Raw genomic sequence first — 18750 nt, forward strand, 5'->3', positions numbered from 1 at the left:
TGAGTGTGAGAAGTGTGATTCACCAGAGGAAAATCAGGGTAGAGTTACTAGAGGATGATAGTATGGACCTTGGGGAGTAAGGAGGAGACAGATCTTGAGTGTCACTAGGCTCCATGAAATAAGAAGCCCCTGGTGAGGATGCTGTGTGAAGTCCTAGGGATACATTCTAGGTATCTGCTTAATACCTGAAATCCAGCAGATACCCAGCTTATTTGTGCACAATGGGAAATGAGGGAGTTGCTCTCTAGCACACTGTCATTCCAATACTATCCGGAAGCCAATCCAGATATCTAAACACTGGGTAGTCAGTCATCACTATCTTAAAGTGCATGGGATTGAGGACCTATATAATGAAACAAAGGCAAAAGTATTACAGGACATTGCTATGACAAGGCTAAAAGGGAGAAGGAAACAGTGACTCACAGGACAAAGAGCAGGATGTGGATGTGGATGTAGAATGGGTCAGTGAAGAGTGTGTCTGATCATTTCATGCCTTCAGCCTTCAGCTGGAAGTCTTTTTTTTTTTTTTGGGTCCGGTCGTGGGGCCTGAACTCTGGGCCTGGGCGCTGTCCCTCAGCTCTTCAGCTCAAGGCTGGCGCTCTACCACTTGACCCACAGCGCCACTTCTGGCTTTTTTCTTTTTGCTTATGTGGTACTGAGGAATCGAACCCAGGGCCTCAGGCATGCAAGGCAAGCGCTCTACCACTGAGCCACCTTCCCATCCCTCAGCTGGAAGTCTTAAGTCCTCACCCTAATATGTTTAACATGGTCTGTGCAGAGACCAATGGCAACCATGATACTACTTTACTTACATCGAATCAGTGAAGTTAATCTTCCTTAGCCCTGGATGAACACCACTACTGGCCTTAACACTCCCTCTTTTTCTTAGATAATAACCAGGAGGAATTCTTATTGAAACACACAGGTCCCTGACTCAGGGAACACAATGGGCAGACTGTTGAAGATTCACAAATGTAGCCTCTTGGGTGGAGGCGGTAAACATGGAAGTGGTTGTACAATGAGGTTTAGTTCTTTTCTTTCTCTTCAAATTCTCTTCACATGTTTTGCTCACTGGAGTAATCAGGACATTGCATTTGTCATTCCATTTGTATGCATGGCAAGTGTGAAATTAAAACAATAGAGCTAATATCTTGTGTTTGAGTTGTTAGCATTTGTAAAGGTTTGAAATCATAGTTACAAGCTAGGCACTGGTGGCTTATGTCTGTAATCCTAGCTGCTAAGCAAGAACTGGAGGATCATAGTTCAGAGGGTTTCATATCTCTCCCTGGCATAAAAGTCCAAGAGATGTCATCTTCAAAATAACCAGCAAAAAGCCTAGGTTGGAGTCATGACAAGTGGTAGAGTGCCAACTGTAAGCAAGCCAGCTGAACAAATAGGTCCCGAGTTTCAACCTCAGTACTGACAAAAGCAAAAACATAGCTGCCAACTCTTTGACACTTCTTTTATGAAGTACTTGAGTGATTCCTTCCCATGAGTGTAGGTTGTACTGGTATCCGCCAAGAGAGTATAGTGAAGCAGAGCCACAAATGAGGCCACAAAGTTTCCACCTTGTACACAGGGATTTCTGTTCTCAGGGTCCTAAGCTTCAATCTAAGCTTCAATCCTTTAGATCCTCTCCAAATTACCCCAGTGTAGGTGGTAGCTATGTGTGTGGCCAAATCTTTAGAACAAGTCTAGGCCAACATTGGAAAGACTATACCATAGGGTTTTATGAGCCATACAGACTTTGTCACAACTCAGCTTTGCTGTTGTAGCACAAATTCATCCATGTGTGATGCAGAAACAAATGGCTGTGTTAGAATAACACAGATTTGTAAAGACAAGGCACAGAACACAGCAAGCTACAGTTTGCTGACACTAGGTGCCAGCCATTTGAAGGTCTCAGGCAGAGATTAGGAACAATGTCAATTCTTCTCCCCTATGCTCTGTTCAAATCTCTGGACCTCAGTATCCTGGAATAAAAAAAAAATGGCCAAAGCTTTAGTCCAGTTATGTTTGGGGTGGCATGACACACAGCAACAGAGAACTAGAATGGTTTTGTACAAGGCAGACTTCACTAAGAAAATGAGAGCCAGGTACTGATGTCTCATATATGATCTCAGAAGGCTGAGAGCTAAGGAACACAGCTCCAAGCCATCCCCAGCAGGAATGTCTATGAGTCTTATCTCAAATTAACCACCAAAAAAACAGAAGTGGAGCTGTGGCTCCAGGGACTAGTGCCTTGGCCCTAAGTTCAAGTCCCAGTACTGGCACAAAAAAAGTACCTGTGGTCTCAGCTACTCTGGAGGCTGAAGCAGGGGCTCCCTTGAGCCCACGACTAAGCGACATAGCAATATTCTCTCTAAAAACAATCAAAGTACAGCCACTCTCATAATTCTAGTTATTAGAGAGTCTGAGATCAGCCCAAGTTCCAGACTGGCTTAAGTAAAATGTTTGTGAGATCTCATCTCAACAGAAACGACTGGGGATAGTGGTTAGTGCCAGTCATCCTAGCTACAGAGAGAAATGTTAGTAGGGAATCATGTTCCAGGTGGGCCTGGAAAAAAAGAAAAAAGAAGAAAAGAGCAAGATCATGACTCGAGAATAACCAAAGCAAAAGTAGCTGGAGCTATGCTCAAGCAGTATTAACAAGCACAAAGCTATGAGTTTATCAATGAAACAAAACCAACAGCATTCTCACATAGAGAAGTGCCTCACATCTATGAACATTAGCAAGGAAATCCATAGAAGAGCTCTGTACTGCCCTGGTCACCTTGTCCATCTCTACCAGGCAGTCTGATCTAAGGTTTACTCACTGTCTTGTGCTTCCTCCTGAGGGAGGGACAGTACACCATGTAAGGAGCCCTTGGAGGTGGCTTCATATATCTCCACATTTGCAAGAGATTGCAAGGAGGTTGCAAAGAGATTGCAAGATTGCTGTTTTCTCTCCTTCAAAGTTCCATTGGAATGCAGGACTTTCCATTTCCTTCCGTCAATCTCCCCCTCCTCCACTCCCCTGCCATGGATACAGCTTCAGTCTCTCAAAAGATCTCTAAACCTGCTTGGCTAAAGTTGAGTCAGGGGCTTGGCAGCAGAGTGACAAACAGCTCATGTGGTCTGTTCATCTGACCCCTCTGCTCTTGCAGGACTAGGGATGCAACCCATTGACAACCACACCAATTTTGCTTCTGCTGTCAGTTTAAATCCTAATTGTCTAAATCCATTCCCAAATCTACAGTAAGCCAGCAGTCTAGGGGATCAAGGGACCTTTGTAAATGGAAGTGGAGTCAGGAGATGACCAGAGAGAAAGGGGACTGGGTCATGAGAGCCAGGTACTGGTGTCTCATATATGATCTCAGAAGGCTGAGAGCTAAGGAACACAGCTCCAAGCCATCCCCAGCAGGAATGTCTATGAGTCTTATCTCAAATTAACCACCAAAAAACCAGAAGTGGAGCTGTGGCTCCAGGGACTAGTGCCTTGGCCCTAAGTTCAAGTCCCAGTACTGGCACAAAAAAGTACCTGTGGTCTCAGCTACTCTGGAGGCTGAAGCAGGGGCTCCCTTGAGCCCACGACTAAGCAACACAGCAATATTCTCTCTAAAAAATCAAAGTACAGCCACTCTCATAATTCTAGTTACTAGGGAGTCTGAGATCAGCCCAAGTTCCTTGGCTCTTAAGCCGAGAGGAAGCAGAAGTCACTGAGGAGTGAGAATTTGGGAAATTCATTATTGTTTAGTGTTTGTTTATTTTGGCAGTGTTGGGGCTTGAACTCAGGGCCTTGCATTTATTTGCTAGGTAGATGATCTATCACTGAGCCAGACCCTTTTACACACTGGTTTTACATACACACATACTCACACATATGCTAAGATCATACAAATATGATTATACATATTATACATATTATAGATGAGCTTGGTTTTTCCTGGGTGCAGTGCATTTAGGAAGCTGACAGGTGCAAATGTCACTGTGTGCAGCTATTGGTCTTACAAACTGTCCCCAAACCACACCCCCTTCCCCCCCCCCCCCACACGCTTGGGCTGGCATCCCCCTACCTCAGCCTCTCAAGGAGCTAGGATTACAGATCTGAGTGTCCCCAATCTGTCTTTGTTTTGTTGTTGTTGTTTTCTGCCAGTTGTGGGCTTGAACACTGGACGTGGACACTATCCCTGAACTTTGGTGCTCAAGGCTAGTGCTCTACCACTTGAGGCACAGCTCCACTTCTGGCTTTTTGTGGTTAATTAAAAATAAGAATCTCACAGACTTTCCTGCCTGGGTTGGGTTGGAACCACGATCTTCAAATCTCAGCCTCCTGAATAGCTAGGATTACAGGCGAGAACCACTGGACCCCGCCTCTGTCCTTATTTTGAAATTAGGATCTGGCTAAATGTTTGCCCATGGAGTTGAGATTACAGATACAGCAAAAAGGATGGTAGTCCAGTCCCGCCAGATCAAACAAGGAAGATCCTGACTGAAAACTAACAAAAGCAAAAAGGCTGGAGGGGTGGCTCTCCGGGTGAGGCTGCGCTTGCGAATGTGAGGGCGTAAATTCAAACCCCCACTTACCAGCAAAACAAACAAGACACCACATTCTTGGTAAAAAAAAAGTTTCCTTTTAAAAATACTTTGTTACATGAAAGGCACTGTTGCAACTACTACCCAGAGTGGCTTCTTGTCCCGTCCGCACTCGCGCTCTGGGGCACACTTCACAGCTGCCTCGCCGGCTCTTCCTCGTCCTGCACTTTTTCCTCGACCCCCTCATGGGGACGCAGCAGAATTCCTCCCCGAACCCGCTGGGCTGGGGGCTGGCAGCTCCGCGATGCCAGGGCCGATGTGGCCCCTCGCAGGCCGGGAGGCCGCGCTCCGCTCGGGCCACTGCCTCCGTGGCCACCCCCTCCGGGAGCAGAGCTGCCCGGTCTTCCCGGCCCACGGAGCCGCGATGGCTGGCACCGCGGCGCCCAGGCGGCTGGACCTCGGAACGGGTCTGGGGCTGCGTCCTGCGCTCTCCTCTCCCCCGCCCTCCTCGTGCCCACCAGGGAGGGACGCCAGGCCCGCCAGGGGCGCCCGACGACCCTGCCAGCGCCCCGCCTCCAGCCCTCCCCTCCCTTCTTTCCCACTCCCTCTCGGGCCCTTCAGTGCCCGCGCCCCTTCCCCACCGCGCGGCCCCCGCCAGAGGCCTGCCTAGTCTGCAGCCCCCTCCCCTCGGTTTCCTGCCCGCCCTCACGGGCCCCCTCTGGCTGAACCCAGGCTCCCCGCCGCCCGCCCCCTCACCCCCTCCACTCCCTCCCTTCCAGCGCCCCCCCCGGGGCTCGGCTCCTCCCCGGCCCACCCCTCCCCGGCCCCTCCTCCAGCTCCCTTCCTTTCCTTCCCCCCCCTCGCCCCTCCTCCTTCCCGCCCCTTCCCGCCCCGACCTGCTCAGTGCCGCCGGGACTCGGCCCCCGGCCCGCCCCTTCCAGCCCTCCGCGTCTGGATCTGCGACGGCTCGGCCTCCGCGGCGCCGCTGTCCCGGCCGCCGGCCCGGGCTGCTGTGCTGGCGCCGTACTGTGCTGTGCTGCGCTTGGCCGGCCGCTGGGCTCGTCTGGGACGTGCTCCGTCGGTCCGGAGAGAACCTGCAGATCCGCAGCTCCACCATGGGGCTGGCCCCGCCACGGCTGCTGTTGGGGCTCCTTCTCCCCGCGCTGTGGAGTGGAGGTGAGTGCCTCCCGCTCCGGGCCAGGCCGGGGTCCGAGGGCCCGCAGCCACCGAGGGGGATCGCGGGCACCCGGCGCGCACCGCTGCTGGCCAGGTTGCGCTCGCCCTCTCCCCCACTTACCTACCTACCCGTGCCTACTGGTCACGGAGCGGGCGAACCCAGCCATCCACGGATCGCAGCTCTCCCGCGAGCCCTCGAGTGCCCCGAGGGCTCCCGGTCGACTGTCCCTCGGGGCAGTCGAGGGCTCCCGGTCCCGACCGTGGGTGCAGGCTTCGTGGGTCCCTCATGAGTGGCACGGGCGCGCGGCAAGTCCACCAGCTCCGGGCTGTACGGAAAGTAGGGCGCAGGTCTGGTCCAGAACGCGCCAAGAACTTCCTCCTAGACAGCCTGGCCCGGGTGGACCCCTCTCTAGGGTTTCTTGGAGCCCCAGATTTGAGTCTCCCTTGGGACCCATGCGCCAAGAAAGAGCAGGCTTCGAGGTAGAGATCTGCCCAGGTTGGGCGTGCGACTGGGGCGGGAGGCGTCCCGGCCGCTCCCACTGGGCATTTAGGAGCAAGTTTGGCCCTCTCCTTTGAAGGGACCCCGAGGGAGTGTGGATGCCTGGGGGAGCGGAGCGCGTTTCTTTCCCATTGCGGTAGGACAGAATCTAGTATGCCAGGGCAGGGCGCGTCTAGGTTTAGCCCGATTCTGCCAAGTGCAGTGACTAGTAGTAAGAAGCCTGGACTGGTCAGTGCCGGCCAGGAAGGTTTCTCTGTGTTTGCTTGGGGTGGGCGATTTCAAGTATGATCCATGGTGTGCTTCTTGAAGAGGCTGGAGGAAACTTATGAGGTGTTAATCATAACTGGAGGACATGGGGACCCCGAATAAACGCATCTCAATTACTCTCCCTCCTCTAAAAGGTTCCATGTCCATTTAGAGTGGGGCTTTTAACTTTTGCTCATAATTGATTGAAGTTAGGGTCTGGCCAAATTTTTGCCCATTGTAGTTGAGATTACAGATACAGTAGAAAGGATGGTCCAGCCTTGCCAGATAAAACAGGGAAGATCCTGACTGAAAAATAAGAAAAGCACAAAGATGTATTTTGTGTGTGTGTGGGGGGGGGAGGTCGGCCGTAGGCTTTGAACTCTTGGCCTGGGCACTGTCCTTCAGCTCAAGGTGGGTGCTCTACCATTTGAGCCACAGCGCAACTTCCGGTTTCCTGAGTGGTTTATTGGAGATGAGTGTCATGGAATTTTCTGCCTGGGCTGGCTTTGAACCGTGATCCTCAGATCTTAGCCTCCTGAATAGCTAGAATTACAGGCGTTAGCCACCAGCGCCCAGCTAAAAGATGTCTTTTTAAGAATACCTGAAAGTTCAGTTTATAGTCAGTCTTCACATATTTCCATCGTAGTGTGCATGTGTGTGTGTGTGTGTGTGTGTGTGTGTGTGTGAGAGAGAGAGAGAGAGAGAGAGAGAGAGAGAGAGAGAGAGAGAGAGAGAGAATCCACAGCTCCACTAGGGCGTTTTGGTAATTAACTCGAGATCAGAGCCTCACAGACTTTAATGCTATGGCTGCTTTTGAACTTTGATCTTCCTTTTTGTTTTAAATATTTTATTTAAAAATATTTTATTTTCTTGTAAAGATTCTGTACAGAGAGGTTACAGCTACATCAGTAAGGTAATGAGTACATTTCTTGTAGAGCATTGTTACCTCCGCCTTTGTTTTTCTCCTACTATCCCTTTCCTACCCCACCTCCCCCACCCACTCCTCTCCCCGCCCCCCCCCCCCAAGATCTCAGCCTTGAGTAGTTAGAATTACACTGTAAACCATCCCTGGCCTGCTTGTTTTCTTTTACTTTTTCTTTTGAAAAAATTGGAAAAAACGAAAAAATTCTCATAGTGCATTTTCTGTTTTGCACATTGAATTATGTGATCAATTTACAATTTGAGACAACATAGCAATTGAAAACAAACATCAAGAGGAAAAACAGCAAAGAGCTCAAAAAAAAAACAAACAAAAAAACAAACCCAAAAAACAAACCAGCAAAGAACTCCGATAGTCCTGGTCTCCTGTTCTTCATAACTTCCCTCCCTAAAATCCTCAAGAAATTCTTAGCAATTCTGCCAGATCCAGTCTTCTAATCTGTAAATCTGGTATATTTTGCCACAAGTATTAGCTGGCTATAAATAGTCGGGCATTGAATGTAGTAAACATGGGAAAACAGTGACAGGAACAATAGCTTTTGGGGTTGAACTTTCGGGCTGTCTCTGAGCTTTTCTGTTCAAGGCTAGCCCTTGAGCCACAACTCCTTTCCTGGCTTTTGTTTGGTAGTTTATTGGAGATGAGAGGCTCATGAACTTTCCTGCCCAGGCTGACTTTGAACCACAATCCTCGAATTTTAGCTTCTGAGTAGGTAGGATTACAGGTGTGAGCCACCACCTCCTGGCTAAATTGCATGTTTTATTTTCTGAATTTTGAAAGCTGTAATTAGGAACTAGTTGATCATCAGCATTTGCCAGATAAGTATATGTCTTTTGAAATCTACTCAGCAGGAAGAATGAAGTTTCTCCAAGTTTTCTTTGCTTTTAACCTTGAAGTGTACCAGTGAGATATCTTCAATATCCTAGCTTACTTTGTGAAAAACTGAAAGGATGGGATTGTTGTTTGGTTCTGAGGATTGAACCCAGCATCTAGGCATGTTATGTTAAATTTTCTGTCACTTGGCTATAACCCCAGGATGAGTTAAATAGCAGGATTAGAAATGAGGGTAGTGTAGAAAATAGAGTGCAATGGAAATTAGAGTGTCCAGTGTTAATATTTTCATATTGCTTATCATGGTTCTTTGTGGTTTTCTGACCACAGAGAAGAAAGTGAAGGTATGACTACATTGTAAAGAAATAGATAAACTGTTAAAGTGTAAGCATTGTTTTGACAGAAGAATTACAAACACGCGCACGTGCACACACACACACACATAATTTAACAAAGGCATGGACTCCGAATCACTGCTCAGCCAAGGTTATTTCAAAACTTTCCCTTCCTGCCTTTCTGCTCAGTTTCTGATGGGGGCACCAGTGAGCAGCAAAAGTTGGCTGAGGGTGGCTCTAGGAAGGACCAGGGAGAGGAAAGAGAAATACAAATGTTGATAGAAGTGAAGTCATCCTAAGAACTCAACTAGTGAGTTAGATGTGTGAACCCTTAGAACAAATTTAGCTTTTAAAATTGTCCAAATAATTTTAACTGTATCTTTCAAATTGATATATTCCAGTATGTTGTAAACATTCTTCCAGGGAGAACTTTTAATTTTTTTTTAATTTTTGCTTTTGCAACCTTTACAGTGGTCTTAAATGATTTGGGGGAATAAACAGAGTATATTTGATGAACTAATGAATTTTTAAAGGTCTTAAAAGTAACCAGGCACATAGTAATCAAAACAGCTTGGTACTGGCACAAGAACAGACCTCAGGACCAATGGAATAGAATTGAAAACCCAGAAATGAACCTAAAGACCAATAGCCATCTAATCTTCGATAAGGGAGCTAAAAAAATAGAATGGAAGAAAGACAGCCTCTTCAGTAAATGGTGCTGGCAAAATTGGTTTACTACTTGTAGAAAACTAAAGCTAGATCCTTAAATATCACTGTGCACCAGAATCAACTCCAAATGGATCAAAGACCTTGGAGTCAAAGCAGACACTCTGAAAACATTACAGGATGGAATAGGAGAAACCCTAGGTCTCCTTGGCACGCCGAGATTTTCTTAATAGGGACCCAGAAACACAACAAATCAAAGAAAGGTTGGACAAATGGGATTGCATAAAATTGCAGAGCTTCTGCATGGCAAAGGACATAGCTAGTAAGGTCAATAGAAAGCCCACAGATTGGGAGAAGATCTTCACTAGCCATTCAACGGACAAGGGTCTCAAATCTAAAATATACCTGGAACTCAAAAATTTAAATCCCCAACAACAAATCTTCAAAGAAACAACTGCCCAATAAGTAAGTGGGCTAAAGACTTAAAGAGAAACTTCTCTGAAGAGGAAAGAAGGATGGCCAATAGACACATGAAGAAATGCTCAACCTCTCTAGCCATAAAAGAAATGCAAATCAAAATAACATTGGCTAGAATCAAGAATCAAGAACTCTAATAACAACAGATACTGGAGGGGATGTGGACAGAAGGGAACCTTACTGCATTGTTAGTAGGAGTGTAAACTTGTTAAACCACTTTGGAAAGCAGTATGGAGGTTCCTCAAAAGTCTACATAAAGCTCCCCTATGACCCAGCAATCCCGCTTTTGGGCATTTACCCAAATGTTCACAAACAAGACCACACTAAAGCTACCAGCACAACTATATTTATTGCAGCATTATTTACCATAGCTAAGATATGGAACCAATCCAGATGCCCTTCAGTAGATGCATGGATCAAGAAAATGTGGTATATATACACAATGGAATTCTATGCCTCCATCAGAAAGAATGACATTACCCCATTTGTTAGGAAATGGAAAGACTTGGAAACAATTATATTAAGTGAAGTAAGCCAGGCCCAAAGAAACATAGGTCCCATGGTTTCCCTTATTTGCAATAACTAGTATATGTCTGTTTTTTTTTTTTTTTTTTTTTTGGTCCAGTCGTGGGGCCTGAACTCTGGGTCTGGGTGCTGTCCCTCAGCTCTTCAGCTCAAGGCTAGCACTCTACCACTTGAGCCACAGCGCCACTTCCGGCTTTTTTCTTATGTGGTGCTGAGGAATTGAACCCAGGGCCTCGAGCATGCAAGGCAAGTGCTCTACCACTGAGCCACCTTCCCAGCCCCAACTAGTATATGTCTGAGTCAAGCATAAAAGGTCAGATAAGTTGATGTTAGGGAAATGAACCCCAAGATAACTATTCAAATGTTTTTTTTTCATGCGATTGTTTTTAATATATTTATAAGATGATTTCTTTGTTGCTTTGTATGTCCCTCCCCCATGGTATAACCCCTGCTTTCACTGTATTTGATGTTGGTATAATTTGTGGAGGGGAAAGAAAAAAACAAATCATTTAAATAGGGATACAGGTGGACCCATTGCAACAATGAGATGTACAAGTTGTTATGTTGAAAAACAAAGTTTTTCAACTTTGGCGGGGGGAGGTTCGGGTGGGGGGGGCGGAGGGGATATGGGAAGGGATGGGAAGGGGAAACAAAGGAGGAGGCAACAATGCTTGATAAGAAATATACTCATTATCTTGCCCATGTAATTGTAAATTGTAATCCCTCTGTACAGTATTTTCACAATCAAAAAAAAAAAAACAACAATGTAGCCAGACACTAGTGGCTCATGCCTGTAATCCTAACTACTCAGAAGGCTGAGATCTGAGGATTGCAGTTGGAAGAAAGCAAGAGAAGGAAAGTCAATGATTCTTATCTCCAATTAACCTCCAGAAAAACAATAGTGGTGTTGTGGCTCAAAGTAGTAGAGTGCACCTTGAGCAAAAGAGCTGGGATACAGCGCCTGAGTTTAAGCCCCACAACCACCCTCCCCCCCGCAAAAAAAAATGTGTAAAGTTTTTTTTTTTTTTGGGGTCCGGTTGGTGGGGCCTGAACTCTGGGCCTGGGCGCTGTCCCTCAGCTCTTCAGCTCAAGGCTAGCACTCTACCACTTGAGCCACAGCGCCACTTCCGGCTTTTTTCTTATGTGGTGCTGAGGAATCGAACCCAGGGCCTCAAGTATGCAAGGCAAGTGCTCTACCACTGAGCCACCTTCCCAGCCCCTTGTGTAAAGTTTTTAAGATGTTTCTTGGAGCACTTTTTTTGTTCTGTTTTGCTTTGTTTTGTTTTTTGTTGGTCATGGGGCCTGAACTCTGGGGCTGGGCGCTGTCCCTCAGCTCAAGCCTAGTACTCTACCACTTGAGCCACAGCGCGACTTCCAGTCTTTTCTGCTTATGTGGTGCTGAAGAATCGAATCCAGGGCCTCTTGCAAGCTAGGCAAGCACTCTACCATTAAGCTACCTTCCCAGCCCTGGAGCACTTTCTTTTAAAATGAGTAAAACCATGTTTTAAATCATATTTTAAGAAATAATTTCTAGAGCCAGGCACCAGTGGCTTACTCTTGTAATCCTAGTTACTCAGGAAACTGAGATCTGAGGATCACAGTTCAAAGCCAGCCCGGGCAGGAAAGTCTATGAGAGAGACTCTTATCTCCAATTAATCCCCAGAAGACTGGAAGTGGTGCGTTGGCTCAAGTGGTAAAAGGCTCACCTTGAGCTGAAATGCTCAGGGACGGCGCCCAGCCCCAGTGTTCAAGCCCCACATTGACAAAAAAGGAAAAGAAAATTCTAGATAAAGCTGGGAGAAGGGCCAGTGATTTACTAGTGCCTGTGACTTGGGAACAGACTGCCAGGTTAAAAAAAAGAAAAAAAGTGGAGCCAGAGCCTTGAACACATGTGCCAGAATAACGTTTTTGGTAATGAATGTGATTATATTGTCCTCTTGTGAAGCATCCTCTATTAGCTTTCCTTTCCTTACCAGATTTTTCAGACTCACAGGGCCTCCCCCACCCTCTTTGATTCATTTTTAGTCATTTTCCCCCTTGTTCCTGCCACCTGCATGCTTGCTTTCTCATGCTGGAACAGCTTTGGCAGTCCCCATTTCTCTGGCTCTACTCTCTCCCTCAAATCTCAGTATGCTAAGTTCCTTTTCTTTCTTTGGGCTTCAGCTGAGATGTTCTCCTGGGAACACTCCCACCACAGCAGCAATCTTCTTCACCCCCTCATTTAATTTCTACTTTCTTTTTATTTTCCTTGTTTCAGTTCTGGAGTTTGAATTAGGGCCTCACTGCTTACTCAACTGATACTCTACCACTTGAGTCATACCTCCAGCCCTGCTTTCTTCTGTTCTGGTCCTGGGATTTGAACTCAGGACCTAGGTGCTGTCCCTGAACTTTTGTGCTCTACTATTTGAGCCACAGCTCCACTTCTGGTACTTTTGGTAGCTAATTAGAGATAAGAGTCTCATGGAATTTCTTGCCTAGGGTGGCTTCAAACTTTGATCCTCAGATCTCAGTCTCTTAAGTAGTTATGATTACAGGCATGAGCCACCCAGCTCCCAGCTTCAGCCCTGCTTTTTGATGGTTGTTTTGGAGACAGTACCTCAGGGACTTTTCTGCCCAAGCTGACTTCAAACTGTGATACTCCTGATCTCAGCCACCAAAGTAACTAGGATCACAGGCATAAGGCCACCCAGTCTCCTCCTTACCTTACTTTTTTTTTTTTAATTTTTTCCTCTCACTGTTCCCCAATAAGCAGTAAACTTAGGATAGCAGGAGCATTGTCCCCTATACTTCTATTGGCCTTTACAAGTCATTCAGAGGCTCAGTGAGTATGTGAGAATAGGGTAAAAGAATCATGCTGGGCTGGGAATGTTGTCTACTAACACAGCCTTGCCTAGCATGTGCAAAGCACTAGTTTAATTTCCACAACCCTGCTCTCTCCCAAAAGAATTAAGTCCCTGTACAGGTGCGCATACACACACACACACACACACACACACACACACACACACACACCGTCATCATCATCATCATCATCATCATCATCATCATCATTACCATTAGGTGTTTGTTTCCTGCATCTTCCTTCTGGCTTTTCCAGAAGCAGACTTGTTGGACCTCTCATCCTGTGCCACCTCCACCACCAAATGATTTAATTCCTGGAAAAGTTAGGATTTTTTTTTTTTTTTTTTTTTTTGGGTCTTGTTGTGGGGCCTGATCTCTGGGCCTGGACACTGTCCCTCAGCTCTTCAGCTCAAGGCTAGCGCTCTACCACTTGAGCCACAGCGCCACTTCCGGCTTTTTTCTTTTTGCTTATGTGGTGCTGAGGAATCGAACCCAGGGCCTCATGCATGCAAGGCAAGTGCTCTACCACTGAGCCACCTTCCCAGCCCCAGGATTTTTTTTTTTACAGGTGGGGAGGTGGAGAGAGAGAGAGGTGGGGAGAGGGAAAGAGAGATTGTACTGAATGCAAGGCCTGCCTTTTTTTTTTTTTTTAACTCCTCAAGGCTGACATTCTACTACTGGAGCTAGAGATCCACTTCCTGCTTTTTTGCTGGCTAATTGGGGATTAGAATCTTGCAGACTTTCCTGCCTAGGCTGGCTTTGAACTTGGATCCTCAAATAAAGATTTACAGGTGTGAGCCACTAGCAGCAGCTGGCTAAGATATTTTTGAACAGTGTTAACCTCATTTATATTTTCCTAGTTATTCTAATTTGGAAAAAAATGGAAGCCTGATTTTATATAAATAATTAAAAATACTTTTAGAGTCTTAATTCTCATTTTCTTCTTGGGGGAAAAGGCACTGATTCCCTTCTTTCCTTCATTCCTTCCTTCCCTCCCTCTTTCTTTCTTCTTTCTTCCTCTTTCTCTCCTTTCTCTCTCTTTCTCTCCTTTCTCTCTCCTTCCCTTCCTTCCTTCCTTCCTTCCTTCCTTCCTTCCTTCCTTCCTTCCTTCCTTCCTTCCTTCCTTCCTTCCTTCTTTCTTTCTTTCTTTCTTTCTTTCTTTCTTTCTTTCTTTCTTTCTTTCTTTCTTTCTTTTCCCTGTTATAATAAAATAACTCCTGTAAAAACATCCAAAAACTACATAAATCGATAAGCTCCTAGGTTTAACCTTGTCCAGGAACAGGTTGACTTTAACACATGACTCCTACAGTTTAATCTTAATCCAAAGCATCTGGCTCCAGATTGCTCTTCATGGAAGAAGTTAATTATTATAAAAACTAGAGAAAAAAATAGTGTTCCTTTAGTATGCCTTCTTGGTTTTTGGAGCTACTGTTTTATCAAACAGCTCCAAAAATTTCATAAACCTGTTAGGAATGATGAATGGAGCCAGTGACACCTGATTCTTCCATAATCACTAGCCATGATTACTGATTCAATTGTGGAGGTAATGGATCATTTTTTTTTTTAGACAGAGTGTTGTGTGCAGGGTTCTTTTCTCACTAAGTGTATCCTAATTAAAAACCTTCATAATACTTTTGTGAAGGGACTGTGGGACATCCTCCTTTAAGTGCCAAAGTCCTTTGCTCCTAGGATTTTGTTGCTCAGTAGTCTGTCAGCAAAACCGACTCAGAACCTGTCCAGTTCCTAGATATGAGACTGGCACTGGCCCTTCCCTCCCCACCCCATATTTTCCCCTGTGGAGTGCAGGCTTGACGGTGTATAGGAATAGCTTCCTGACATGTGCCTCTAAGGAAGGCATAAAAATGAGATCCAGTTCATATTCAGTTTTTCCCAACTCTGCTCCCAAATGGGGGTACATTTTGGTTTATTTTGGTTTCATTTAGGCTTTTTGAGTGGTAGCCTCTAGGTTATTCTCCTTTTTACCAGCTCAAACTTGGCTTTCCAAATAAAGTCTTTTGGTGTGTGTGTGTGTGTGTGTGTGTGTGTGTGTGTGTGTGTGTGTGTGTGTGTGTGTGTGTGTGTGTGTGTGTGTGTGTGTGTGTGTGTGTGTGTGTGTGTGTGTGTGTGTCTGTCTGTCTGTCTGTCTGTCTGTCTGTCTGTCTGTCTGTCAGTCGCGCCGATCCTGTTGCTTGAATTCAGGGCCTTGGCACTGTCTCTGAGCTTGTTTTTGCTCAAGGCTACAGCTCTACCACTTGAGCCTCAGTTCCACTACTGGATTTTTAAAATGGGAGATAAGAGTCTCACCTTTCCGGCCTGGGGTTGGCTTTGAACTGCTATACTTAAGTCTCAGACTCCTGAGTAGCTAAGATTACAGATGTGAGCCACCAGAGTCCAGTTGAACCACTATTATTTTAACGAGTGATAGGTTCTTCACCCCAACAGGTACCCAAATTCCCCATGTTGGATAATACCCAACAGCTTTTGGCAGCAGATCCAGTGGTTGTGGCCTCATGTGAGATTGCAATGTCCTGGTCACCTCCTTGGGTTTCAGTGTTTTTTTCTTTTTTCTTTCTTTCTTTTTTTTTTTTTTGGTCCAGTCATGGGGCCTGGGCGCTGTCCCTCAGCTCTTCAGCTCAAGGCTAGCACTCTACCACTTGAGCCACAGCGCCACTTCCGGCTTTTTTTCTTTTTGCTTATGTGGGGCTGAGGAATCGAACCCAGGGCCTCAAGCATGCAAGGCAAGCGCTCTACCACTGAGCCACCTTCCCAGCCCCGGGTTTCAGTGTTTTAAAGTCAGAAAGGAGGAAAGGATGATTATGTCTTGAACATTTCATTGAGAAATTACGTTTAGCTCTGAACTGTGTGATTCCCTCCTTGTCCATTTCATCTGTCACCAGTACCTCTTTCAACTCCACAGTAAAATGGATTTCCATGAAGTCCTGAAGGTGGCCTTGTGGGTGAGGGCACACTGGCCGAGAAAGGAAAAGAGAAAACAGATGTTGCCTTTACATTAGAACAAAAGTCATATATGTGAAGTTTTACACCAAAAGCTAATTCTACTTGGGAATTCCACTTGGAGAAAGGCATTTAATTTCCTAAGCTTGGTGTTATTGGTTTTTGTTTTTAGTTCAGTACAGAGACTGAACTCAAGGCTTTATTGCTTAGTTTGCTTGCTCATGGCTGGTACTCTGCCTTCTGAGCCACACTTCCAGCCCTGCTTTTTGTTGGTTAGTTGGAGATGGAGCCTCAGAGAATTTTCTGCTCATGTTGGCTTCAAATCAAGATCTGTGAGATATCAGTCATCTGAGTAGCTAGGATTGCAGGTAAGAGCCACCAAGATCTGGCTGGATGTTAGATTTTTGTGCAATCTATTGCAGGATTGAGTTTCTCTTTGTACCTGGTCAATATAGTCCAGATTTTTCTTAGTTGCTTCCTTCAAAGGTGCTGTCTAGCATCTGTGAATGAGCCACAAACAGCAAGATCTGGTCAACACAGGGCTAGTATCCTGCCCAGCCAACCCCAAGAGGGTCTGGTGCTCAGCACTTGGGTTTTAGGTTGGTCCTTTATCAGGCAAATGTTTGGGGCTTTAGTTACCTCAATATTCAGGGACAGTAAACATCTTGGAATGGGCCTTAGCTGTGGTCTCTCCTCACATTAAATATACAAAGGAAGCCTTGTTTATTTTGGAGAAGGGGTTGTTTTGCTGTTTTAAGCCATGGGGATATTTTGTTAAAGCTATGAGTGCAAATAGGCGTGACTATGGTTTTGAAAATGGTCATTTTTGCAAGTAAGAACAAGCTGTCCTCATAGGGAATATTAGGATGAGATTCACATTGGCTGAAAGTTTCTCATCCAGTGCTGCTTAGTGAACTCTCTGGGAGGTGATAAATATGCATGGCCTTTCCCTCTTCCTCCCCCTTAGCTGCCAGTTTCTGGAGTATGGTTTTCCATTTGTGTAGTGAGTTTGTGCAATGAATAGCAGGCTGGTGCCCTCCACACAGGAAGTGAAGCTAGTCTGTAAGCCTTTTTTGCAATCCTGCCACATGATTTGAGAATGCATGGATGAAAACAATCTTCTTTGAAAAATTGAAACAAAAAGAAAGGAAGCTCATTAGCTTTAGCTTAATAAAGTGACCACTTTGGAAGTGCAAAGATAGTTTTCATCTCCATTTTGATCTTAACCTAGAGGGACACCTGGGATGTGTTGATCGCTTTGTAATAGGTACTTAACCACTGCTTTTGTTGAGAAGCACTGACACCTTACTTGAGCCTATAAAGTAACTGAAAGCAGGATAAAAGTTAGGCATCCTGGCCTTTACTTTGCATATATGTCCTTTGCCCTGAACCATTCTCTCCTGCAGCCGCTTTGCAGCCATCTTTGAACCCAGGAAGGATCAGGTCACCTGCCAGGCACCAATAAAGACCAGACCTGAGACTTAACCAACCCACTGCCATGGCCACTGCCAGCCATCCTGGGTCATCTAAACACCACCAGTGACTAGGCCTGTTTGTCAGTTACTAATGCCTCTTCCAGGCCATTAGTTCTTCCTCCCATAGAAGGAACATTTACTATAGCAAATGTGGGTTCAGGGAAGAGGGAGGAAAATGGGCTGAAGTGCTTTCTTCCTTTGGTACAATAAATTCCTTTTCTGCCCTTCCGTGTTACTCACCTTTTATTTGGTGTATTGGGGAGAGAGGCTACACCTGACCTGTGAAAGCCAGGAGTTTGGGCCTGGGCCTAAATCTCCTGTAGCAATCTTTCCAAAATTTGAAGTTTCCATTTGTCAAGTAGGAGAGCAGATAACTAAATTTAAGTCTAGGGAGACAATTACACTACCCAAAGGGGCAAGAAGTGGTAGGACACTTTTTCACAATAAGGTTCTAGACACAGGGTCCTGACTCTTGATATGAACAACCTTAGGCAACAGCCTAGAACTGAGGACAGAGACTAAGTACAGGGTAGTATGTGTATGTGTGTGCGTGTGTGCTCAATAAGAGATAAATATCTCATGGACTCAAACTGGTTTTGAAATTTGATTTTCAGATCTCAGCCTCCTGAGTAGGTAGGATTATTGGTGTGAGCCACCAGTGCCCAGCTCAGAGTGTGTCTTGAAAAATGATTTGTGCCAATGGATTCTTTGCTATTGGCAACTTGCATTCCCTGCTGCCTAGGTAGTCTGTTCTCGTAATAAAGTATTCATTCCAGCTTTATCTGGAGTTGTCTGAAGTATAGAGGTGTCCTTCTGAGAATGTAACCAGTTCCGGGCCATAGGCCCAACTGCAGGGGTTCCACATATCAGGTCCAACCACTTGCTTGATATATAAAATAGAGATGAATAGTTGCAAAGGGCAGAAAAAAAGGATAATTATGGGCAAAGTAAGCATTTCAACCCATCTTCAGGGTACAAACATAAATTTTAAGTTTAAGTAGAGAAAGAATAATTGGGGTGTTGTAGAAAAGTATGCATTATTATTAAATAGTCTTGGGCAAAGTGTTGATCACTTCGTCTAGTTTGCCCAAGGCCCCAGGTTCAGTTAGTACTGTAATGACCCCAGTTCTGGTTGATATTTAGGAGAAGTTGTTCTGTTGTCATTTGAGGGGAGCAATCTGGTCAGGCTAAGCAAGTCATGGTTGACTTATGATGGTCTGTCCTGTCAAGACTCTGTTGTTCCTTTCCTTAAGGGTAATTTCTGTCTCTAAT

General features: G+C 45.7%; 1 protein-coding gene across 1 annotated transcript in view; it reads left to right on the forward strand.

Annotated features, from left to right (window-relative positions):
• Positions 1 to 5430: 5430 nt before the first annotated feature.
• Positions 5431 to 18750, forward strand: part of Mertk (MER proto-oncogene, tyrosine kinase) — a 133904-nt gene continuing 120584 nt past the window's right edge. Inside the window, exon 1 of the mRNA XM_070013306.1 lies at positions 5431 to 5691. Within this exon, the coding sequence (XP_069869407.1) occupies positions 5631 to 5691 (61 nt within the window). The 5' untranslated portion in view covers positions 5431 to 5630. The remainder of the gene's footprint in view (positions 5692 to 18750) is intronic.

The sequence above is a fragment of the Dipodomys merriami genome, unplaced genomic scaffold (assembly GCF_024711535.1).
Source record: "Dipodomys merriami isolate MVZ:Mamm:240054 unplaced genomic scaffold, mDipMer1.0.p SCAF_90, whole genome shotgun sequence".
In the NCBI taxonomy this organism is placed as follows: domain Eukaryota; kingdom Metazoa; phylum Chordata; class Mammalia; order Rodentia; family Heteromyidae; genus Dipodomys; species Dipodomys merriami.